The following is a 27,159-nucleotide window of genomic DNA, read 5'->3' as shown; positions in this document are numbered from 1 at the left end:
TTGTATGACACTAACCTTTGAAAGTGGTCACACTATGTCTTGATGACACATCCTGATATCTTTGTCAAGTTACCCCATCCATTGTGACATTTACGACTAAGGAAATTCTCTATAGTTAGAAATATACAGGATACTGCTGTCTACAGGATGTTGAACAACTTTGTCTAAAACATTTGCAATCATTTTAAGAAAAACAACCCTATGATAGCAAAATCAGTCCAGTAGATTATAGTTTGAGCTGAAGCAGAAAGCCATTTTAAGTGTGTGTGTGTGTAAAAGAGAGAGAGAAGAAAAAGTCTAATCATTACTCTGCTCCATTATGCAATCCTAGAAGGGACTGCTGTTTCTTCTTTGGAGCCCAGCTTTTGGCTGGGGTCCTGTGACACACAGTGGGAATTCACTTCCTATCAGGAAACACTGTTTTTCAATGTATTATCTTGTTGAGACAACCACAGTGAACAATAGGCTATTAATGTATTAGAACAACAAGTGTCATAACTAAGCCAATATTTGCTTTGTTTTGAGTGTTACCCTAAAAAAAAAAAACTTTGGCCAGCCTTCAGAATACATATGACCATCAGTAACTACTGGGCATAGAAGTCATGACAGTTAAAAAGAACAAAGAAGAAAAAAAAAATGTGTTAATAGCAGTGATGAACTTTTTGCAGGTTTACTCACTTCCCGCAGAGAGACAAGAATTAATTAAATGGTTTCAAATACGTCTTTCAGCTATGAAAAATGTCCACTTAAAGGCCTGTTTTGAGTTCTGAAAGCTACACCAAGAAGCTAGTACAAAGAAAAAAGCATCAAACTCAGGGTCTTTAGGAACTAGCAGATGTTCTTACGAGATATATCACATTTGATTTTGGATATTTATATTTAAAATAATTTTATAATACTTCTTATTTGAGGACTGTCTACTTTTTCAAAGCTGTGTTTCTTTCATAACGATTAGGAAGAAGAAAACTCCATTCAGGGGATGGTCAATATCAGGTCACCACTATAATTATGTGATAAGAATATAATAAAACTTCAGAGGTGGAAGGTAAACCTAGAAGTCATGTGATCAAACCATCACCTCATTTTATACATGAAGCACATCAGAACTTACCTTTCATTTCAGTCTTCCTTTACTATCTTAACCCAAAATTCTGTTTAACAGCCATTCTCAACAACTCTTGGGTATTTTATATTTATCTTTCATTTGGTAGTTGTCATAAACTGGTTTTTACTGTTTGTTACCTTTCCATGTGTCATGTCTTAGTTCTTCTGTGATAAAACTGAGAAGTCCTTAAAGGCAGGACCTAGGCCTGTGTCTTATATTTCTTTATAGACTTTACCTAACAGCTGAATTAGTGGTTGCTAGATTGATAGGATCAATAGGGTTTGTTGGTGTTTTTTTTTTTAATATTTTAAAATGACATTTTTGTACCACAACTTGTACCTCATTTCAAAACCCAGGAGTAAGTATAGATTTTTTTTAAATTGCTCTTTTTATACCTTCACTTTTTTGTGATTACTTTTCAGTCAGCTTAAGACATTTATATGCAGGTGAAATTCATTACCTCAGCCATCTTGGGTACCTGGCCATTCTGAACAAACCATGATTAGCCCAGTTTTCAAGGGTTGCTCTAAATTCTCTGCCCTAGTTTATTCTAAGTCAAGTAGAGAATGGGATATTATGATTCAATAGCCCTACTTACCTCACTTAGTTTAATAAACCCTTATTGCATAATTGTAAGTGGACAGTAAAGAAAGAAAAAAGATGTTGACCCAATTGCTGGAGCAGACAGACCTACTCAAATAATTTAAAGGCAACACAGACTATGAAAAAGTGCTTTGGGAGCAATACTGGTGGAAGGAAAGGCTAATTCTTGTGGAGGAGATTGGGGAAGCCATTATGGAAGGAGTTGGCTTTTGAATAAGACTTAAAAGTATGGATTAAGATTTGGAGGGTTGGAGATGAGAGGGAAAAGAGTTCAAGTACATCAGAAAGAAGGTGAGCAAAGCATCAATCAGGGAAATGGCTTTTGTTTGGGAGAGTCATCATTTTCCTCTAAGTCTATGAGGGACACACTTGGAAGTCTTTTCCATCCTATTTTCAGAGCCTGAATTTTAGAAACCCCCAGGCTGATTCCTAAGTGTTTTTTAAAGGTAGGACTCCAAGGTGCTTTTTTTTTTTTCCTTGAGGGAGGGACTAAGAAAATTGTGTTTTTTGGAAAATTATATAGTAGGTATCTTTGTGCTTCTCAGTTGTAACCATGAACCCCAAAGGTTGTAGTGTCCATACTACCTTTTAGATGTTTAAAATAACACTTTCTGGCACTTTGCAACTCTATAGAACTCTTCCTTGACAATAGAGATCAAATGTAGAAACAAAATATTTAACAAACTCTGTGGAGAGCTACTTAAGTTACTAAGCTCCATGAAAGTTTGCTTTTTATTTGACAATAAAGTACTTGATGTAGGCTTTAAGTCCAGCTAAATAGGCACTATAGAACTAAGCTGTGAGTCTAGTCTTTGTGACTAGACAAAAACAAGAATTCTACTCCAAGCCTGAATTTAAAATATGGCAAGCAATTTAAGGGGACCCTTCAGGCATGTGTGAGTGGGTACAAAAAGCTGAGTCATAAAGTTTATTCTCTCTAGTGAATTACCATTAAAGCTTGAAAGAGCAGCATTCTCATTATTTTAAAAAGTGGTTAAGTCATTCTAAATTCTTATGAAAATACATAAAAAATCTGTTTTGTGTGTTGTTAACCCTGAATGCTACTTAAAAACTACTTAAAATCAAGAAATTAGAGCTTAAGACATTAGGTGACTTTTCTTTTTCATGAAAGGTAACATTTAATGCATAGTAGCTTCTGAAATTAGTTTATTGCCATAATCTTTAAAGGAATTTTTTAATGCAGTTTCTATTTTAAATCTTTTCTTACACTGACAGATCATATGATCTACTTTCTGTGTATCATATGCTATTCTAGTAATGTGAAAAGTCTCAAAATAAATTGAGGAACACTTGAGAAGTCACATTCTTTTTGGGACCTGTTTCTTCATATGGACAATTGAGGGGGTAGGATTAGATGTAATAATATCTTAAAGGTATTAGAGCTTAGTAGGACATAAGTTCTTAAGATGCTATTCTTATTTTGGTTCTAATTAAGTAATATTAGGAAAGAGCAGTATATATTTCTTGGGACAGTTGTTATTTGGGTTTATAAATGTTTTGTCTCTCTGTTATCCTTATAAAGGTATTCTTCATCCTTTAAAAATCTGCACTTCTGGGGCGCCTGGGTGGCTCAGTCGTTAAGCGTCTGCCTTCAGCTCAGGTCATGATCCCAGGGTCCTGGGATCAAGTCCCACATCGGGCTCCCTGCTCGGCGGGAAGCCTGCTTCTCCCTCTCCCACTCCCCCTGCTTGTGTTCCTGCTCTCGCTATCTCTCTGTCAAATAAATAAATAAAAATCTTTAAAAAAATAAAAAAAAATCTGCATTTCTGATGTCTTTGTTAAGCTTTCCTTCGTAAATTAAATGATGAATTAGTTTAATGCTTTCTCTTTTTCCCTGATTTTGACCTTAGACTTTTTAGGTCTTCTTTCAGATTTTCTTTTTATTAAGACTTCAGGTTCCAGCTGTGGTTTAGAGACTTCAATTGTTGTCTCTATTCTCTCCAGTCTCCTCAGTGTCTCCATGTCAGAAAAGGATCCCAATCTCTTTTCTCTTATATGCATTAATTGTCCTAAAAAATTAAAATGTATGCATACATTTTCAAGGTTCTTAATCATATTGACTAAGCCTACTTTTCAAGGCTAAATCTTACTTTATATTTGGTCAGAGCCTAAACCTCTTTAAATGACAATAAATGACCAACACAGTTCTAGATGAAATAATGGGGCATATGTAATCTAGTTATTAGGTTCCAAAGAACTCACCCACCACCACCACCTCTTCCTAAAGCTTATAATTATAGTTGTAGTTTATATTATACTTGGTGGAAGATTAAATTTGGTGAATTACCAGGAAATTTTGCTTGTTTATTATTGACTTAATAATCCCTGAGTGTCAGTCCATCAACAGATGAATGGAGAAAGAAGATGTGGTATATATATACAATGGAATATTATGCAGCCATCAAAAGGAATGAGATCTTGCCATTTGCAACGACGTGGATGGAACTGGAGGGTATTATGCTGAGCGAGATAAGTCAAACAGAGAAAGACATGTATCATATGACCTCACTGATATGAGGAATTCTTAATCTCAGGAAACAAACTGAGGGTTGCTGGAGTGGGGGGTGGGGTGGGAGGGATGGGGTGACTGGGTGATAGGCACTGGGGAGGAGGGTATGTGCTCTGGTAAGCGCTGTGAATTGTGCAAGACTGTTGAATCTCAGATCTGTACCTCTGAAACAAATAATGCAATATATGTTAAGAAAAAAAAAAAAGATAGGAGGGGAAGAATGAAGGGGGGAAAATCGGAGGGGGAGACGAGCCATGAGAGACAATGGACTCTGAAAAACAAACTGAGGGGTCTAGAGGGGAGGGGGGTAGGAGGATGGGTTAGCCTGGTGATGGGTATTAAAGAGGGCACGTTCTGCATGGAGCACTGGGTGTTATGCACAAACAATGAATCATGGAACACTACATCAAAAACTAATGATGTAATGTATGGTGATTAACATAACAATAAAAAATTAAAAAAAAAATCCCTGAGTGTCAGACCCTGTATGACATGTTTTCATGTTCAAGTAAACTTCATTGTAAGAAAAATCTAATCTATGAAAATACATATTTTGCCAAACAGTTCACATTAGAGGTAGGGACTTAGATGGTGTTCACTTAGGTGACTCACTCAGATTTGGGGACTGGGGTAGGGGAGGAGTTGGAAACATTTACCAAAGGATCTTAACAGGTGTAAATTCGAAATGACTCAAAATTTAAAAACATCACTGGGGATTAGGGAGAGGAATGGGATGGTGGAAGGTAGAGATACAATATAGCACAGTGGTTCAGAACAGAGGTTCTGGAGCCAGTCTCCTTGAATTTATATCTCAGCTAACACCTACTCCTGTGTGACCATGGATAAACAACTTCTCTGTGCTATTTCTTTTTAAAATGAGTATGGTAATAGCACCTACCTTTCTAGAGTTATTATGGGGATTAAAAGAGTTAAAACCTGCTATATTCTTAAGACCATGTAAGACAACATTAGATGGTCAGGAAATGTTGACTATTGGCCATTATCCCTCTCTTCACATAAAAACATTTTCGTCAAAAAATGTGTTTTTAAAAATTCTAATTAATTTCTTTAATGAAGACACACACAAGCTAAATTACTAAGAAGAATGGTGTAGGGAATGGAGTTGCAGTGACTGAAACATGCCTGACAAGGATTTGGAATCTAGGCAGATCCTTTGAGGCCTCGGCAGAACCCTAGCAACAGGCAATAGGGAAGAACCCAGGTGTGTGGACTGTCAGTAAGAGGGAGGTTCAACAGTAAGTGTCCAACCCTGACACATGGGCAGAGCATGGGGACAGGGTATTTTGGTAATTGGGAGAAGGCTAGATGGGGAACTCTGCATGGCATCAGAAATCCCCTGTAAGCCGAGGTACGAGCTGTCAGGTGACCTCAGGGAACTATAGAAACTGATGGAAGGGTCTAAGACTCAGACCTGACGTATCAGGTTCAGGTATAGAGTTTCTATTTTGAAAGTATTTGGAGTTACCTGACAGAGAAACAAGAAAGGGATTTAGGCTGCTTTATAGTGAGTGGAGGGGCTGAGAGACCAACAGAGTTTGATCTTTAAGGATTAGATAAAAGTATTGCTCAAGTGAAAGTCAGACAACAGAGTAGAAGCAGCAGCAAGACTAACTTGATGTTGAGCTGCTTAACTAGTTTCTTACGGTTTTTCATAATCCTAGGGATCCAGGGCCCGTGGCATGACGTTGAAACTGCAGGTTAGGGTTCAGTGGTCCCTAGTGTGGGTAGATGAGCAGAAATACTGCATGTATGTATGCATGGCAAGAACCTGCTAACCTGAGCAAGTGGCTTTTTATTTTTTATTTTTTTTTTTTATTTTTATTTTTTTTTTTTTTTTAAGATTTTATTTATTTATTCATGAGAGACAGAGAGAGAGAGAGAGAGAAGCAGAGGGAGAAGCAGGCTCCCAAGGAGCAGGGAGCCCGATGCGGGACTCGATCCCAGGACCCTGGGATCATGACCTGAGCTGAAGGCAGACACTTAACCGTCTGAGCCACCCAGGCGCCCCGCAAGTGGCTTTTTAAATCCATCCTTAGTTAAATGAAAAAATATTCCATCAGAGTAATATTTTATAGTTTGATAATTGCTTTAACACTGTTTCAGCTATGATAGAAGTAGTAGAGCCCACTGCATCTTTTATTTGTGGGTAGCATTCATTGTGAGTCTTCATGGAGTTTTACAAAGAAATTTCTGTTAAGCTTCTGATGTGACAAGAACATTTCTATTTTCTTGGCTTCAGATTTTCTTGGAAACATTGTTTCTCAGTCTAAAATTGTAGTTTGCAAAAGTCATGCCACTGTGGAATATATTTACCTTGCATTGCCCTTACTTATTATCAATGATGTCTGTTATTTCTAAAGAGCCAACTTTGATTCTGCAAAGGTGTGCTATGTGTCCACATTGTTATCTACATTGTTAGGATGGCAAAATGGCTTGTGAAAAATCAATATTATCAGGATGGAAATTCCATTGGAACAGCGTGTGTATTTGTTTCCTAGAACTACCATAAAAAAGTGCCACAAAACAAGTGGCTGGAAACAGCAGAAATTTATTCTCTTATTCTCTTGAGGCCAGAAGTCCAAAATCAGGGTGTCAGCATGGTTGATTTCTTCTGGGGGCTCTGAGGGGAAACCTGCTTTATGCCTCTCCTGGCTTTTGGTGCCAGGAGTCCTTGGCATTCCCTGGCTTGCAGCAGCATCACTTTTATCACTGCTTCCATCATCACATGGCTTTTTCCCCCTGTGTTTCTTCTGTGTCTGTGTCCACATCTCCCTCGCTTTTTTAAAGACACTAGTCATTGGGTTTAGGGCCTGCCCTAATCCAATCTGACTTCATCTTAACTTGATTACAAATTAAGGCCCTATTTTCAAATAAGGTCACATTCTGAAGTCATGACATGAATTTGGGGAGACACTCTTCAACCCAGTACAGTACATAATATTGAACTCTAGATCTAAAGGATGATTCATTTGAAAAAGGTTTCACAAAAAGTTTTTGTACAAAAGCAGACTTCTGAGGTTGATGAACATCTCTTTTCATGGACTGCCACTTATAACAATGATCACATTTCTAAAATGGCAGGGTCTGACCAAGTATTTTTCAAAGTGATTTTCAAGTACTGTTACCTATGCTTAATAAATTTCATTTTCATGGCTCACTGTTAGACTTCCCATAGAAAGAAAACAGATGGGGTTGTGATGATCTTGAAATCCTCCTTACTAGCCAAAATCTGAAGGTGGGAACTCCTTCAAATCAGACTTCCTTGCAGTGACAATGTATTGAGTTACCTACAGCTTTTGGATTGGCTTTTGCAGCTGTATTTTACATCTTATAACCATAAAAGCCAAAATTCCTTAGCTGGAATACCTGAAATAGTAGATCAGAATGAACTCTTGGGACTTAGTGATACCCTAGGTTCTTTAACTATTTATATATTTTTTTCCTTCAAATTTTACAATAAAGAGCTCTGCCTTATGTGTGTGCGTGCGCGCATGCGCGCCCTTCCAGGCCCCCTCCTGTTTCTCATTGGTCACAGTGACCCCCATTAGGAATGAACCATTAGAAGTATCATCCACAGTAACAAATCCGTTTTCTAGACTAGACTTTTGGGTGATTGTTTAATTTTGCAAACTCAACTCATTTTTAATAATGAGCTTTATAGTGTTGTTTTTGCATTTCTTCAGAGTGAGGAACTAGAATTTCTTGACTTCAGAATCCTTGAGAAATAAATAGACATAAGATTGGAATTTGGGGGAGTTAAGTTTTCCATATTACTTATATTCTCATATTCATTTTGGAAAGTTTCCTGAGGTTTCTAGATACATGTACCATATTAGGTAAGAGTGAATTTGACCTCAAACATTGTTCTCAATAAAATGTCAAAAGCAAGGGCTTTAAATTTTTCAAGCTCAGTGCTGCACATATTAAATAGACTTTAGTGTTTCTTAAAAACAGAAACAAAAACCTTTTGCCCAGAAGGACTACCATATAGTCAAGAGCCAAAGATTTAAGGTTATCTCCAGAAATTGAGAGCAATGAATCTTTTTTTAAAAATCACAATCTCCACTGATTCCACTTTTTAAAACCTCTCATTTATCATGAACTGTCAAGTTCTGGAGAGTTTCCTGGATCTCAGTTTTAAAATTTCACTGATACCAGGGGACTCAATAACAGAAACTAAATGTCTGAGAGGCACATTCAAGTAATCAATCCACTAGTCTCTGTCAACTTTCTCTTAGGAGAAGAAAAAAATCCTCCTTTTGTTTTTTCCCCAATCATTTCCAAAAGCTCCATGTTGAAGACAAACGAATACTGAGGGAATATATACAGAACATACATTAAATTTTGTTGTAGAAAAGAGGGTAAAGGCACCAAGGCCATCTGTTTTTGGATTCTGCAAGATACTTGGGGAATTGCCTCTCTGTGGTTGATTGTTTTACTGACCATTTTATAAGGCTATATGTTTATTTATTTAAAAATCAGTTTCATATTTGTTTTTCCAGATGATTCATGTTGGGAACAATTTGAGCTAAATCTAGATAATGATTGAGTTTGGACTTCAAGAAAATACACTTTATTTTCTTGAACTTTTTATACATATTTTCAGGTTTGTAACTCTGCCTCTTGCATGGCCATTATATTTTGTAAATTTGATCTATTTATAATGAAAGGTTTCTTTTCAAGTTACCAGTAAATGTTATTTATTTATACTCCTGCCAATGCCTAAGCAAGTAACTGTCCTTCTTCTCCCCAATCCGTCCTCTTCAAATACAGGAATCCAGCACACTGTTCCTTGCAACAGGTAATGTTGATCAATGAAATATTCTTCATCAAGTATCGGTACCTTAATGAGAAAAACGTTTGATTATTCCTATGCTTTCATCCTGCTATCCAGCAGTTGAATGAATACTTTTAGTCTTTGGCTCACCCTGCTGAATTTTGACCTAGCAAACACCTGTTCAAAATTTTTGTACTTACTGCTCTGCACTTAGATGTCATCATAATATACATTATTTAAAATATAACTACTATATTCCAGTTGTACAAGCACAGGATGTATTTTTCATGTTTGCTAAAATAATTTATCTTAATTAGCTGTGTATTATTTTTCTTTTTTTTTTAAGATTTTGTTTATTTGACAGAGCACAAGCAGGGGGAGCAGCAGAGGGAGAGGGAGAAGCAGGCTCCCTACTGAGTAAAGAGCCCGATGCGGGGCTGGATCCAGGAGACCTGAGCCAAAGGCAGACACTTAACCCACTGAGCCACCCAGGCACCCCTATTTTTCTTTATAAAACAAAGTTTGAAACCAGAAGATTCTCATAAGTATGCCCTCCAAATGACTGTTTTCTTTTATCTGTTTTTGTTTTGTTTTTTAATGAGTACTGAGCCAGCTATCAAATTCCATTAAGCACGGGACATTTAGCAGCATGATGAGGTGGTGTTACCATTACCAGTTTATTTGTTTTTTTCCTTGACTTTAAGTTTTGATTTTAAGGCTAAGGCTCCGATTAATAGTATCTTTTACTAATCAACTGTAGATTCATTGTTTCCTGACTTTTATATAGAAGTTTAGAATTTATAGTTTTAAAGATATACTCAACAGAAGTCATTTGAAAAGATTCTGGCACTAGGCCAGAGAGAGTTAAGTTTCTACATTTATACCAATCTGATAGCCATACGAGACTTTTTAATCTCACTACTTTCAGAACACTTGCCATTTCTATTTTGGTGGTAAATATTGTGATCCTGTAATGTATTTCCAGGCACCACAATAAAGAAAGGTTGTAATCAAGGTTGTGATAGCTGTATATACTTCTAGAAAATGGCAGTCTTTGAGCCATTCCATCTGTGGTCAACTCTCATACCTATTGAGATCTGTAACCATGAATAATTCCACATTTGGTGAAGAACATTTGGTAATCTGAGGCAAATTATTTCTTTTTTTTATTTTTCATTTTATTTTATTTTATTATGTTATGTTAATCACCATACATTACATCATTAGTTTTTGATGTAGTGTTCCATTATTCATTGTTTGAGTATAACACCCAGTGCTCCATGCAGTACGTGCCCTCTTTAATACCCATCACGAGGCTAACCCATCCCCCCACCCTCCTCCCCTCTAGAACCCTCAGTTTGTTTCTCAGAACCCATAGTCTTTCATGGTTCGTCTCCCTCTCCGATTTCCCCCCCCTTCATTTTTCCCTTCCTGCTATCTTCTTTTTTTTTTTTTTTTTTAAACATATAATGTAGGGGCGCCTGGGTGGCTCAGTCGTTGGGTGTCTGCCTTCGGCTCAGGTCATGATCCCAGGGTCCTGGGATCGAGCCCCGCATCAGGCTCCCTGCTCAGCAAGAAGCCTGCTTCTCCCTCTCGCCCTGCTTGTGTTCCCTCTCTCGCTGTGTCTCTCTCTGTCAAATAAATAAGTAAAATCTTTAAAAAAAAAAAAAATATTTAAACATATAATGTATTATTTGTTACAGAGGTACAGGTCTGTGATTCAACAGTCTTACACAATTCACAGCACTCACCATAGCACATACCCTTCCCAGCGTCTATCATCCAGCCACCCCATCCCTCCCACCCCCACCACTCCAGCAACCCTCAGTTTGTTTCCTGAAATTAAGAATTCCTCATATCAGTGAGATCACATGATACATGCCTTTCTCTGATTGACTTATTTCGCTCAGCATAATACCCTCTGGTTCCATCCACGTCATTGCAAATGGCAAGATTTCATTCCTTTTGATGGCTGCATAATATTCCATTGTATATATATACCACATCTTCTTTATCCATTCATCTGTCAATGGACATCTTGGCTCTTTCCATAGTTTTGCTATTGTGGACATTGCTGTTATAAACATCGGGGTGCACATACCCCTTCGGATCCCTACATTTGTATCTTTGGGGTAAATACATATATTTAGTATAGTGTGCAGCAATTGCACTACTATAGAATAGTAGTGCAATTGCTGGATCGTATGGTAGCTCTATTTTCAACTTTTTGAGGAACCTCCATACTGTTTTCCAGAGTGGCTGCACCAGCTTGCATTCCCACCAACAGTGTAGGAGGGTTCCCCTTTCTCCACATCCCCACCAACATCTGTCATTTCCTGACTTGTTAATTTTAGCCATTCTGACTGGTGTGAGGTGGTATCTCATTGAGGTTTTGATTTGGATTTCCCTGATGCCAAGCAATGTTGAGCACTTTTTCATGTGTCTGTTGGCCATTTGGATGTCTTCTTTGGAAAAATGTCTGTTCATGTCTTCTGCCCATTTCTTGATTGGATCATTTGTTCTTTGGGTGTTGAGTTTGATAAGTTCTTTATAGGTTTTGGATACTAGCCCTTTATCTGATATGTCATTTGCAAATATCTTCTCCCATTCTGTCAGTTGTCTTTTGGTTTTGTTGACTCTTTCTTTTGCTGTGCAAAAGCTTTCATCTTGTTGAAGTCCCAATAGTTCATTTTTGCCTTTGCTTCCCTTGCCTTTGGCGATGTTTCTAGGAAGAAGTTGCTGCGGCTGAGGTCGAAGAGGTTGCTGCCTGTGTTCTCCTTTAGGATTTTGATGGACTCCTGTCTGACATTTAGGTCTTCCAACCATTTTGAGTCTATTTTTGTGTGTGGTATAAGGAAATGGTCCAGTTTCATTCTTCTGCATGTGGCTGTCCAATTTTCCCAACACCATTTGTTGAAGAGACTGTCTTTTTTCCATTGGACATTCTTTCCTTCTTTGTCAAAGATTGGTTGACCATAGAGTTGAGGGTCCATTTCTGGGCTCTCTATTCTGTTCCATTGATCTATGTGTCTGTTTTTGTGCCAGTACCATACTGTCTTGATGATGATAGCTTTGTAATAGAGCTTGAAGTCCGGAATTGTGATGCCACCAGCTTTGCTTTTCTTGTTCAACATTCCTCTGGCTATTCGGGGTCTTTTCTGGTTCCATACAAATTTTAGGATTATTTGTTCCATTTCTTTGAAAAAAGTAGATGGTATTTTGATAGGGATTGCATTAAATGTGTAGATTGCTCTAGGTAGCATTGACATCTCCACAGTATTTGTTCTTCCAATCCATGAGCATGGAAGGTTTTTCCATTTCTTTGTGTCTTCCTGAGGCAGATTATTAAACCTCAGTTTTCCTATCTGTGAAGTGGAGATACTACCAACATAATCTTTTTCTGAAGATTAATTTGTTTCATTATAAATAGTCAGAGACCCTCAACTCTTTCAAAATGATGCTAAATTAACTCTGGGGTAAGAGTGTAAATTTGAACAAAATTTATTGTTACCCAGGGCACAGTCAGTGTCATTTTGATAACCTCTAATTAAGACATTGTAGTCATTTGGGTTAACAGAACTTCCAAAGTACTGATCATTGCCCGTTTGGCGGTTTCTTCAGATGGATTTGATCCAGTTTAAGGGCCTTTACTCTGCATTTCATTCCTTTTTGTTTGGAACTCAAAATTGTGTTGAATGTTCCATGATATTTTATGGTACCATTCATCTTTTCCTGCCTCATGAAGCTTCTTGATCAGCCCAGCTCCCAATACTCCTTGTCTTTATGCATCTTTAGATCTGGCTTCCTAAGTACTGATGGAAAAGACCAAGTATATAGGGTGGCAAATTATGAGGAAGCAATATTGTGTCATGGAAAGAGCCCTGGACTAGGAGAACCTAGATCACCCCGATGATGCTTGGTATATGGTCTTGGGCTCGTCTCTTTATGAAGACTTCTTCCATTAGTTATCTAATCTGGAAGATAAGAGATTTGGACCAGATAGTCTCTTAATTCTTGCTTCAAAGAATTAAATGAAAGACACTTCCTTGACTTAGTGGTACTATGTTAGTGAATACTTCTTAATCTTTAGAAGTCTAGTTACTTAAATAAAATGTGTTCCTTTTGTATTTAAGTGAAGCAGATTACCAATGAAAAACCTAATTTGTTTATCTACTTTTCTGTGCATGCTAGAGGGACAGTCATACAATTAAGTCTGTTTACATGAGCTAAAATGTGTGGCCCTTCTTTATAGCTTATTCCTCACAGTCAGTGATATTTATAAAATTCCTGCATAAAATGTATGTGATAGGCCTGGGGTTTTTTCATATATTTCATTGGAAGAGTAAATTTTGGCCATGGGGCAATCTGTGAATGATATGATGGTACTAATACATGTCATTATTATGATTTTATAGCAATATCTGATACTGGAACATGGTAGCTTTAGAAAAAGCACTCAACACCTCTGAGTGTAATTTCCTCTCATCTGTAAAATGTGATCCTTGAATCTAGTCTGAAATATTCCAAGAGAACTCTAAATAGAATCCATAGCCATTATAACAATAAGACCCTAGTGCTTGTGGGATAATTAAATCTTCTTCCATTGGGGCACTTGGAAAGTTTTATCTGTATTACTTGGTGCTACTCAATGCCTGTTGTTTGGGTTTTTTTCTTTTCTTTTTCTTCACTTTTCTCTATGCCTAATTCCATTTTCCCAAGTCTGTTGATTTCCATGTCAGTTGTATATAAAATCTTGGCTTGCAGTTGAAAGTAGTTTATGCCTTTTAGAATTTAAGATTTTATTTGTCAGAGAGAGAGAGCACAAGCAGGGGGAGTGGCAGGCAGAGAGAGAAGCAGGCTCCCCACTGAGCAAGGACCCCCAATCCGGGACTAGATCTCAGGACCCTGGGATCATGACCTGAGCCGAAGGCAGACGCTTAACCAACTGAGCTACCCAGGCATCTCTATGCCTTTTAGAATTTAAAATGAATAAAACTTCACTGGTCAATCTAAAGTTGTGGCTTGTTACAGTTTGTGCAGGGTCCAAATTGTTTTCTAAAACTTTAAATATCCTCATAATTTTACAGTAAATTTCATTAAGAAAAACCCTAACTTAATAAACCAGCGTTTGTTGTTGTTGCTATTGTTGTTTTTAGCAAATATGCTGCTTTGAAGTCGTGGCATATCTTTGATTTTTGTTTTAAATATGGAACAATAGGCCTGGGACTTGAAAGTAAACCATCTTTTTGCTTCTGTTCTAGAAGAAGATGTTAAAGTCTTTCCAAACTTAATTCTTGGGAGTTTTTTTTAATAACTTTTCATAAGATTGTTTTTTACCATTCCCAGCCTAGAACTAATACAAACCAGATTGATTTGGGAGGAATTGTGAGATAGTAAACTAATTCAATTTATCCACCACTTACGGAGTCCCCTGCCTGTGGGAACTACAAACATAAGCAAAGAGATCTGGAAAATTGAACTAGAAATAGATAAGACTCAAGAAAAAATGAAAAACAAATGGACATTGAGTAGTACAGATGGCACTAACTGCCCAAATGGAGGAAAATGTAATTATCCCCCAAATCACTAGGATCTAACTGCTATAGTCTGCCATAAACATTTTTTTAAAAATCTCAAGGAAGCATTTCCAGTTCCCTTCCATCTCTAGCATATATTGAGTCCCTCCTCCCCCATCTCATATACAAACACACTTCTTTTCCTTTCTGTTTTCCATCTGACCATAACTTAGAGTCTCTACAATAGTGTTTTTCAAACTGTGGGTCACAACCCATTAGTAGACCAAGAATCTATTTGACCAGTATTTTTTTTTAATGAAAAAGATTAAAATAGGAAATATCAGAATGTACCACATAGTAAGGGAAAGTACCATGAACTTATTTCAGTTATATTATCTCATGTATGTGATTACACTTATGTATTTCTTATTGTGGATTGCCATTTTTAAAGAGTTTGAAAGCCATCGTTATGGAGTATTTCATCTCTTTGTGCCTTGAACCTAAATTTCTTTAAATATACATGTTGGGTGCTTATTTCATAAATATTTGGATAAGATTTTTTAAACTAGAATTTTTGCTTATGCCTGATACCTTGTTTCTAATCTATATGGCCAGAGTGAAACCCATGGTGTTGACAGTAAGTTTTATAACTTTACTTTGTAAAAAAAATCTGTTTCCCTGCATTATTTTCAATTCAAAGAATCCTCTTAGAAGATGAATATTTTTCCCGGTAATGGAGTTCATACTGGTTTGCACTGGTTTATGTTGCTTTGAAGTACTAGAAAGCATGACTGTATATATGTAACATTAAAAATAGGATTGGTTGTTAAAACCACAATGAGATGTCACTTTACACCTGTCAGAATAGCTAAAATCAAACACGCAAGATGTAGCAAGTGTTGGCAAGGATGTGGAGAAAAAGGAACTCTCGTGCACTGTTGGTGGGAATGCAAACTGGTGTAGCCACTGTGGAAAACAGTATGGAGGTTCCTCAAAAAAATTAAAAATAGAATTATCATATGATCCAGTAATTCCACTATTGGGTATTTACTCAAAGAAAACAAAAGCAATAATTCAGAAAGCTATATACACCCCTGTGTTTATTGCAGCATTATTTACAATAGGCAAAATATGGAAGCAATCCAAGTGTCCATCAATAGATGAATGGATGAAGAAGATGGATGTGTATGTGCACATACATGTGTGCGCACGCACACACCCCCACACAGATGGAATATTACTCAGCCATTAAAAAATGAAATATTGTCATTTGCAGCAGCATGGATGGACCTAAAGGGTATAAGGCAAAGTGAACTAAGTCAGGAAAAGAGAAATACCATATATTTTCACTCATATGTGGAATTTAAGAAACAGACAAACAAAAAAACAAATCCTTAAATAGAGAACAAACTAGTAGTAGCCAGAGAGGAGGGGAGGGGGGTTGAATAGATAAAGGTGATTAAGAGGAGCACTGAGAAATGTATAGAATTGTTGAATCATATTGTATACCTGAAACTAATATAACACTGCATGTTAATTATACTTGAATTAAAAAAATAGGGTCAGTTAATTTTAAAGGGAAGGAGCCGTGGAATTGAATTGTTTCCATATCCTCTAGAAGCAGAAATATGTAGCTTAGTTTAGTTGTTTAGGATTAAGAAAAACTTTATTCCCTTAAAATAAAGAATCTATCACTTTATTCCCTTAAAATAACCCTCCTTGGGAAGCAGTATAGTGAAGATGCATGACTCCCTTCCAAACCATGGCAATTCTGGTACTTTTCGTTTGTTTGCTTGCTTGTTTGTTTGGAAAGGTTTCACCAGTCTCAGAAACAAAAAATCATCAGTGCTACTGAGTAGCTGGAATTGGCATTTGAAAAGAAGTACTAGCTTACCTCTGGGTCTGGGTTGTGATGAAGACCACTGACCCTAGAGAGCTACAGACTAGATTTAAATCCCTGGTCCACCACTTGCTAGCTCTTTGGCCTGGGACAAGTTACTTCTCAATGATTTTATTTCCTCATTTGTAAAGTGGAGATAACACCTACCTCATGGGATTAAGAGAAGTAAATAAACTAATGTATATAAACTTCAGTAGCTAGCATATTCTTGCCTTCTTTGTTAAAGATTAATTGTATAATTGCAGGTTTATTTCTGAGCTTTCTGTTCTCTTCCATTGATCTAAGTGTCAGTTTTCGTACCATTATCAAACTGTTTTTATTACTACAGTTTTGTAGTATAACTTGAAGTCTGGAATTGTGATACCTCCAGTTTTGTTTTTCTTCTTCAACATTGCTTTGGCTATTCAGGGTCTTTTGTGGGGGTTCCATATAAATTTAAGATTGTTCTAGTTCTGTGAGAAATGCTGTTGGTGTTTTGATAGAGATTGCATTAAATCTAGGTAGTATGGGCATTTTAACAATACTTGTTCTTCCAATCTGTGAGCATGGAATGTCTTTCCATTTCTTTGTGTTGTCTTCAATTTCTTTCATCAGTATTATAGTTTTTGGAGGTCTTTCCCCTCTTTCATTAAGTTTATTACTAGGCATTTTATTTTTGGTGCGGTTGTAAATGGGATTGTTTTCTTAATTTTCTGCTGTTTTAGTGTATAGGAATGTAACAGATTTCTGTACATTGATTTTTGTATCCTGTGACCTTACTGAATTCATTTATCAGTTCTGGTAGTTTTTTGGTGGAGTCTTTAGGGTTTTCTTTATACGGCATCATGTCATCTAATGCACGAATTTTTAATCTTACAGTTTGCTTGGTCTAAGTTGCACCAGGGCAGCTGTAGAGATGAATTCTATCAGAGAAAACTGTTATTAGAGACAAATACAGTAATCTCACTGGTTGTTAACTGTGTTTTAAAGATGAGACCAGGTATCTCTGGTTTTTATCAGAGATTCAGATCCCTAAGAAGAAAGTGGCCTTTACCTTCTTCCTGAATCTGTCTAGAGAAGTGTGATTATCATGATAATTAAGTGACTCAGCTGTTCACGTGGTTTCAATAGCTTTTTACTGTTTCTTGAATTTGAAGCACTATCTGCTGTAGTCTGGCAACCTTAGTAATTCCTCCTAGGAAGTTGAATCATTGGAAGAACTTGAAAGAAAATTTTTAGACTTAAAAAACTGTTTCTCTCATATGTTAGTAAATTACATTCTCTATAAAATGTAGGGTCATTAAATATGGCCAAAGTTTGGCGTAACATAAAAAAGCATGAGTAAGAGAGAAAAGAGGAGCTGTAGTGACAGTACTCACTAATTGTGGAAATTTTGCCATTTTAGATGTGAGGTTTTACTTTCAGAGATTTTGATTGTTCCTCCTAAAGATTCAGTTAGTAGTTGATGACATTATTATAATTGAAGAGTTTTCATTACCTTTGAAAATATCAGTTTCCAATTTAGCACTTTAAGAGACTTTTACCTTAATAAAAAATTGTTCTAATATTTTTTGAGAAGCTACTTTCTAAAGAAAGTTGCCACTGGTACTTTCTGGGTAAAAAAAAAAAAAAGTTCTGCTTAACCTCCGTAAAATCTAATTTAATACTTATCATGAATGTCCTCGTTTGTGTTTATTAATGCAGATAACAAGGGGAGTCGCTGACTTGAAGCATGAGTTCAGATGCCAGCCAAGGCGTGGTCACTACTCCTCCTCCTCCCAGCATGCCTCACAAAGAGAGGTATTTTGACCGCATCAATGAAAATGACCCAGAATATATTAGGGAAAGAAACATGTCTCCTGATCTACGACAAGACTTCAATATGATGGAGCAGAGGAAACGAGTTACTCAGATCCTGCAAAGTCCTGTGAGTTGAAATAATTAGAAGGCTATAATCTTTCTTCTCTCTGGAAACCTTGATACAGTGAGGTAGGAGGTATACTTAAAGTATGCTCACATTAGAGGGGGGTGAAGGAAGAGTGACTGCTAGTTGCCCCCAATCTTTCAGAGGTAAAATGACCACCTAATTTATATATTTAATTTGCAAAGCTTTAATAACAAACTACTGTTGTCTTGGTGGTGTAAATTTTCTTTGTGTGATTTCTGAGTGTAATACTTCATTAAAGGAGGACAAAAGATCCAGCTGAGCTAGGATACCCAGTTCAGAGTGAGTATCTGTGTAGAAAAGAAAGGCATGACTGAATTGTTGCGAACCAAGAAACGAGTTAGGTACATCCCATGCACATATTTTCTTCTTTCTTTGTGTACCTTGACACTCAGAGCAGCGTAGGAAGACTTAAGGTTTTTGAGGTGGTCTTTGATTTGGCAGCCTAATGTTACGTACACCTAATGCAGGCACACATATATGCATACATACCAAACTAAATTAAAAGTGGATTATAAACTTAAGCTGAAAATTATGTCTGCACAGTAATATCGAGACTTTGTAAATCATATTTAAGTGATTTGTTAGTTTTCTTACAAACCCTTAGTGGAATTGCAAAGGTCATATATCAGTGATGGAAAATGAGAGAATAGCTTGATTTAAGATGCAAAATGAATTAATAACCTTATGCATAATGAAGAACATGGACCCCTTAAGGTAGAGTTCAGCAAACATAGACACATGATGCCTATGTTGGGATTATATTAGATTTTCAACTTCAGTACCAAAATAAGCACCAAGGCAGGGGCACCTGGGTGGCTCAGTTGTTAAGCGTCTGCGTTCGGCTCAAGTCATGATCCCAGGGTCCTGGGATGGAGCCCCACGTTGGGCTTGCTGCTTAGCGGGAAGCCTGCTTCTCCCTCTCCCACTCCCCCTGCTTGTGTTCCCTCTCTCGCTGTCTCTCTCTGTCAAAATAAATAAATAAAATCTTAAAAAATAAATAAATAAAATAAGCACCAAGGCATAGAACTGCCTAAGGTGGCCCTGGTAAATCATTTTTGTTGTGCCCTTGTGAATTTAATCACAGAGGTTGAGCCCAAAGCCAAAGGGGAATTCCACTCTGAGTAATCCAGCTATACCAGTGACCTAGATAAAAGCAAGTACAAGTTATAAAAGCAGTGCGAGCTTTGAGGAATTTAAGTATAGCTTAACTTTAAACCTATCCTTTAAATAAACCCATAAAGAAATCCTTTCCCAATGGAAAGGAGATTAACCAGAGGATTCATCATGAGGGAGTAAATGTTCAGTGCCTTCTTTTATGCAAACCTAAACTTTCTGTGTTTATAAATACTTGAAAGACACATTAATTATTTGGATTAAAATAGATATATTCCCTCTTCTAAAGAAACACACCCCACTTTTAAGAACTAACTTATTAGCCAAATGATTACAGTAACATATAGTATAAAGTAACTGAGAGAATGAGATGAAGTTCAGATTTTGTTAAAAGTTGTTAAATACTGAGATTTCTTTTAGAAATGTTCCAAAAAGGACCATTCAATTTTAACTATAAAGTTTAAAAGGAAAAAGTACTAAGCAGCATTTCTATGCCAGGGCTTTCGTTTTAATTTCCCCATTAAATAAAGACAGCATAACTTTGAGTAGATGTTCTAATTTTTTTATACCTATGTATTTTCGTTTGTAAATTGGCTAGAAGTATCAATTTCACTTATGCCTTAGGGAACTAATGAAATTATGGGAAAAGCCAGACATACCGATTGTCATTTCCATATTCACATAGCAGGAGTGGTAATTTTCAGCCCAGATAGGAACAGAGAAGATTTAAAAGAATTGTGGATTGATCATTTTTTCCCTAGATCTTTGCTGGTGAATTTAAAATCTCATTTGTGAAAGACTTAGAAAAGTGTATAAGTTTTGTCTTCTGTGTTTTGGGACAACAGTTGTCAAATTTCTTTTAATACAACAAACTTTTCACCACGGGATATAACCTATGGTGACCTGTGTTAGTATCTGTTGCTAAATAACAAATTACCTTGAAACTTTACAACTTAAAACAACAAGCATTTATTATCTCATCGTTTCTGTGGGTCAGGAATTCAGGAGCAGCTTAGCTGAGTGGTTCTGGCTCAAGGTCTTACACAAAGTTGCAGTCAAGACATCATCCAGAGCTGCTGTCATCTGAAGGCTTGACTGGCTTGGAGGTTTCCACTCTTGAGATGGGTCACTCATGTGGGTATTGGCAAAAGGCCACAGTTCCTGGCCACGTGGACCTTTACCTGAGGCAGTTTGAGTGTTCTCCTCCAGAGCATGTATCTGAGAGAGAACCAGGAGGAGTCTGCAGTGCATTTCATGACATAATCTCAGACATTAAACACCATCACTTCCACCATATTTATAGTTAGAAGTGAGTCACTAAGTTCAGCTCATACACAAGGAGAGAGGAATTAATATCCACCTTTTGACAGGAGGATTTTCCACTCTCTGATCACAGTTTAATTTAAAAGCACTGCAGTCTGCCGCAATTTATTTAACTTCCTTCCACATGCAAAATACACTCACTCTCCTAACACCCCTGCGGAAGTCTCATCTCATTAGACTGTTTTCCTGAATCCAGAATCTTACTAAATCTGGTCCAGCTGCAGATGATGCTCCTCAGGTGTGATTCCTTAAGTACAGCTCCTTTAGTACAAGTCCTCTCAATTGTATACACCAGAGAACTAAAGAGACAAGTTATCTGCCCTCACACACAGCCAGTGGTGGGGAAAGCAAAGATAACTGTTACACACATTCCTGTTCAAAAAGGAAATTAGTGGTACAAAAGAATAACTGGTCCATAGCAATTGTGAAATCCATCTGGGAAATGTTTGGAAGTTCCCTTGATGAAGACCCAGTCCTTCTGCTTTCAAGGGGGTGACTCTCTAGCTAGTGGCTCTGGGCTTTTCATTCTACCCCCTGAATCATCTTTCCTTTTCTTTGAATGGTAGCCTGTGTTTGTTTTTTTCCTCAGCCTTCTTCCTTCTTGTAGAGGTTTAAGGTTCAAAGACCTCTTTTCTTTTGGAACTACCTTTGTTCCTTTATGCCCAAGCTTGCAGTGTTTCTGCAAATATAATTCTCTTAAAACCTATGTGTCTTCTATGATACTGGGGTTCACTCTGTTAGACAAAACCCATAACTAATAAAGATCAAAATCAACTCCGAAAACTGTAGAATACTCATGGAAGAAATTGAGGAAGACACAAAGAAATGGAAAAACATTCTATGCTCATGGATTGGAAGAACAAGTATTGTTAAAATGTCTGTGCTACCTAGAGCAATCTGCACATTCAGTGCAATCCCTATCAAAATACCATCAACAGAACTGGAACAAATAATCCTAAAATTTGTATGGAACCAGAAAAGACCCCGAATAGCCAAAGGAATGTTGAAAAAGAAAACCAAAGCTGGTGGCATCACAATGCCAGACTTCAGGCTCTATTACAAAGCTGTCATCATCAAGACAGTATGGTACTGGCACAAAACAGACACATAGATCAGTGGAACAGAACAGAGAACCCAGAGATGGACCCTCAGTTCTGTGGTCAACTAATCTTTGACAAAGCAGGAAAGAAGATCCAATGGAAAAAAGTCTCTTCAAAAACGGTGTTGAGAAAATTGGACGTCCACATGCAGAAGAATGAAACTGGACCATTTCCTTACACCACACACAGAAATAGACTCAAAATGGATGAAAGACTTAAATGTGAGAAAGAAATCCGTCAAAATCCTTGAGGAGAACACAGGCAGCAACCTCTTTGACCTCGGCCGCAGCAACTTCTTGCTAGACATGTCTCCAAAGGCAAGGGAAGCAAGGGCAAAAATGAACTATTGGGACTTCAACAAGATGAAAGCTTTTGCACAGCAAAGGAAACAGTCAGCAAAACCAAAAAACAACCGACAGAATGGGAGAAGATATTTGCAAATGACATATGAGATAAAGGGCTAGTATCCAAAATCTATAAAGAACTTATCAAACTCAACACCCAAAGAACAAATAATCCAATCAGGAAATGGGCAGAAGACATGAACAGACATTTCTGCAAAGAACACATCCAAATGGCCAACCTGAAAAAATGCTCAACATCACTGGGCATCAGGGAAATCCAAATCAAAACCTCAATGAGATACCACCTCACACCAGTCAGAATGGCTAAAATTAACAAGTCAGGAAATGACAGATTTTGGTGAGGATGCAGAGAAAGGGGAACCCTCCTACACTGTTGGTGGGAATGCAAGCTGGTACAGTCACTCTGAAAAACAGTATGGAGCATCCTCAAAAAGTTGAAAATAAAGCTGCCCTATGACCCAGCAGTTGCACTGGGTATTTACCCCAAAGATACAAATGTAGTGATCCGAGAGGACACGTGCACTCCAATGTCTATAGCAGCAATGTCCACAATAGCCAAACTATGGAAAGAGCCAAGATGTCCATCGACAGATGAATGGATAAAGAAGATGTGATATATATACACAAAGGAGTATTACACAGCCATCAAAAAATGAAATCTTGCCATTTGCAACGATGTGGATGGAACCTAGATGGTATTTATTATGCTAAGTGAAATAAGTCAGAGAAAGACAACTTATCATATGATCTCACTGATATGTGGATTTAAGTAATAAGGCAGAGGATCACAGGGGAAGAGAGGGAAAAAATGAAACAAGACAAAACCAGAGAGGGAGACAAACCATAAGAGACTCTTAATCTTAAGAAACAAACTGAGGGTTGCTGGGAGGTGGGGTGGGGGGAAGGGGTAGCTGGGTGATGGACATTGGGGAGGGTATGTGTTATAACGAGCACTGGGTATTATGTAAGACTGATGAATCACAGACCTATACCCCTGAAACAAAAAATACATTATATATTTAAAAAAATCAAAATCAAAGATATTACTAATTCTTATTTGTAAGAAACAGGTTTGTAAGCCTTCTATTTAAAATGTTGAGTTTAGGGGCACCTGGGTGGCTCAGTCATTAGGCGTCTGCCTTCGGCTCAGGTCATGATCCTGGGGTCCTGGGATCGAGCCCCGCATCAGGCTCCCTGCTCTGCAGGAAGCCTGCTTCTCCCTCTCCCACTCCCCCTGCTTGTGTTCCTGCCCTTGCTGTCTCTCTCTCTCTGTCAAATAAATAAATAAATTTTAAAAATAAATAAATAAATAATAAAATGTTGAGTTTATTTGAGAAGAAAGGGAAATAGAGAAACTAATAAAAGCAAAGTATAATACTTTTTTTATTAAGCCCCCTATTAACACCTGTTATGGGCAGCTGTTATGTATCAAATCCTATTTAATCCTCAAAACAACTCAGTCAAAAAAGTATTAATCTCTCTAGTTTACAGTTGAATAAACTGAAACTTTAGAGGTCTTAGAAAACTTGCTGAAGTTTTTACAAGTTTGGGCTCTGAATGTAAACTCCAAAACTCACGCTCTTAACCAGTAGGCTGTACCACTTAAAGCATTCAGTAACAATGAAAAAGCTCCACCCATATATTATTATTGCTTTATTCATCGTCAAATTCTGTTGCTAAGGTTAATTCAACCCAACACAAGAAGAGTTTTCAATCATAAGACATTTTGGTGTCTGTAAATTTGGATGACAAACACAGTACCTTATTGCCTTCAGCTAAGAAAATAAAAGAATGTCTCATCCTGACTCCCAAGTATTACTTCTTTCTAGGAATTTCACAGTCTTTTGTCAAAACCTAAACCAGGTTTAGCTAGAGATGTTGTTAATGCACTAAGGAGAATCTACAAGTTTTCTTTGACCAGTAATATATATGTCTATGGAGACCCTAGATTATCATTAACCCCCTTATCTCAGAATGAAGGGTCCAGGGCAAACTGTTGAAACTAAATGATGCTTCACCAACATTAAAGAAGCATGTTAAGTTGAAAAACTAACAGGACATTGTGCATATTAGATATTTAGTTAAAATTCCACATACATACATGGATGGATGGCTATATGAATAGCTGGGTGGACTTTGAGTCATTAAACACTCGAATGTTGTCCACCAAGCTCCTGCTGAACTTGACAACCTAATATGGAAAACATTTGGTGGGTTTCAGAAAAAGGATCAATGTTCTTAAACCTTACCACTATGGGAAGCAGTTTAGACTGATTGATGGAAGTGTGCAGTGTTTTTCTGAAAGTTAGAACGACAGGAGTATATAGGTGGTGATAGCTCAGGCACATGACACACTAACATTTCTTAATAGGGCAATGTGTAATGCTACAAGTTTACTTCGAAGATAGAAACTTCAAAGCCATATACATTTTAGAATATCACTCTAAGGCCTAAAATGTTAACAGGGCACCAGAGGGCGCCTGTGTGGCTTAGTCGGTTAAGCGTCTGAACCCTCAATTTCAGCTCAGGTCAGGGTTGTGAGATTGAGCCCATATCAGGCTCCGTGCTGGGTGTTGGAGCTGCTTAAGATTCTCTCTTTCCCTCTCCCTCTGTCCCTCCTCCCCTCACTCTCTAATAAAAAAAAAGTTAACAGGGCACCTTAATTAGATTAGTTGATCAAAAGCACCATGATTTATCTGGTTGCTTTGGAAGTTTAAGATACAAGAATTCTTTATTAATTTTGTTTGCGTTTTTATTACATGCCAGCATCACGAAAAGATATTATTCTAACCTTTAGCTTCATATTAATTAAGACTTAGGCTGAGGACAAAAACCATCCAAAAGAAAATTTGGTTTATTTGTTTTTTCTCCTTTCAACAGGACCAGTGGTAATCTATTTCCAAATGAATACATTTCTTAATGGAGAAATTCTAAGTAAGTTTGTTATGCTCCTAATCCCACTTTGGGAGAGATCTAATAACATAATTGCAGGGTGCCTTGGGAGCAGCATGCTAGTCTGTAATCTTTTTTCTTTTTGCTCCAGTTTTTCGCTCTAGTAATTATGAGGTAGAACATCCAGATGTGAATATTAAAAATCTATCTATGATATTTACCAGCATTCTCTTGTTTGATGTCCATAAGTTAAACATTATTTATAAATCAGCCTGTGTGATTTTCTTTTTTATTTTATTTTATTTTTTTTTAGCCTTAACTGAAATAATTGCATCAGGTCAGTTTCTTTTATCAAATTGATCCTCTTTTCTGTAATTTAAAATACCTTTCATCCAATACCACTTTCTCATAAAAGCTCTGATCCTAGGTACAGGAGCTAAGATCTGATACTTCAAGATAATTCTACCTTTGGTTTATAGGATACATGAGTATGTTTGTACTTAAAGTATACTCTTACCTACATGAATGTCAGGTCTCCAAATCTGTCATGTTTTTATAATCATGTTTATTTTTATTCATACCTTATGAATTCAGAGTTTATAGGATCACTCCCTCAGTATTGACAGACGATGTATAAAATAAAAGGGTATAAGATTCAGATAAGGCTTTTAAGGTACCCTCTTTTAACTTAAACATTTTGTTTTTCATCTAGTGGTTTTTTTTTTTTTTTTTAACCATACTTTTTTGGACATGTGTCTAATGAGAGAGCTGTCCCGAAGTATAATGCTCTGGGGACAAACCAAGTTTTCAAGTAGGATTTTGTTGTTTGAGTTGAAGAATTAAGTGACTTTTCAAAAATCTATAACATTTAGTGAAGATTCATTTCTTATTAAAAAAAAAAAAAGATGCATTTCTCCCATTAGATGATGTACATACCTAATTACACAGGAAGAATTTCTCCTTCAAGTAACAGACTCTTAAGATGGTTTTCTAGAGCTTCAAATTCCAGTGCTAAAAACCTTTGAAATGGATTTTGCTATCATTAACTCAATCAAGACTGAGATCAGGTTCTTTACTTTCTTTCCTTATATTCTAGGAAAAGAAGAAGAAAAACAAGTTGCCTGGGTGGTTCAGTCAGTTAAGCTTCTGCCTTTGGCTCAGGTCATGATCCCAGGGTCCTGGGATTGAGTCCCGCATCGGGCTCCCTGCTCAGTGGGGAGTCTCCTTCTCCCTCTCCTTCTGCGACTCCCCCTGCTCATTCACTTTCTCTCTCTCCCTCTCTCAAATAAATAAAATCTTTAAAAAAAAAGAAAAAGAAAAACTCTAATTTACTATTTTATTAATTGAGCATTGAACTAGACACTCAGGGAGACTCTAGCAATGTGAAAGTCACAGTCCCAACCATCCAATATCATGGTGTAGTAGAGTAGGAAAAGTAAATCACAATCTTATGACAGGTACCCTAAGTGTAGTAAAGGTAAATGTTAAAAGAATTTAGAGGAGGGTGGAAAGAGAAGAAATTGGAGATCAGATCTAATTGGGTGATTAAAGGAGAGACTTCAAGAAGAAGGTGGCATTTAAGATGAGTGTTAGATAAAGGTTGAGAACTGATTAGGTAGAGGAACAGAGGAAGCCAGCATTTCCCTTTGATGAAGTAGAGTGAGCAGGGATAGAAAAGTACAGGTTGTGATCAGAGAGTGATGAGCAAACCTCATAGGCTAAACCAGAGCATAAGGTAGTAATGGTAGATACAGCCAAAATGTTATATTATGACAGATTATAGAGATCCTGGAGTACCAGACCATCTTGACCTGTTAGGAGTCAGCCCATTTTCTCATCACTTCCAGTTTTAATCTGTTTATATGAATGTTTTTATATGTACGTATATGCACATGGTGCTTGCTTTGGATCTGGGTTCACCACCACATATTAGCTATGTGACATAGGAAACTCACTTAACTTGAGCTTCAGTTTCCTTGTTGGTAAA

The 27,159-nt window shown here is 37.1% G+C and overlaps 1 protein-coding gene across 5 annotated transcripts in view; it reads left to right on the top strand.

Moving 5' to 3' along the window:
- ADD3 (adducin 3) overlaps window positions 1-27,159 on the top strand; it is a 123,801-nt gene that overhangs the window by 73,839 nt on the left and 22,803 nt on the right. For all 5 annotated transcript variants that reach the window (XM_036070031.2, XM_036070033.2, XM_036070034.2 and 2 more), the window contains exon 2: window positions 18,136-18,358. In XM_036070031.2, the coding sequence (XP_035925924.1) occupies window positions 18,164-18,358 (195 nt within the window). In that variant the 5' untranslated portion in view covers window positions 18,136-18,163. The remainder of the gene's footprint in view (window positions 1-18,135; window positions 18,359-27,159) is intronic.

This window comes from Halichoerus grypus, chromosome 7, assembly GCF_964656455.1.
Source record: "Halichoerus grypus chromosome 7, mHalGry1.hap1.1, whole genome shotgun sequence".
Classification (NCBI taxonomy): Eukaryota; Metazoa; Chordata; class Mammalia; order Carnivora; family Phocidae; genus Halichoerus; species Halichoerus grypus.
The sequence above is the reverse complement of the archived record's forward strand: the minus strand, read 5'-3'. Positions and strand labels throughout refer to the sequence as shown.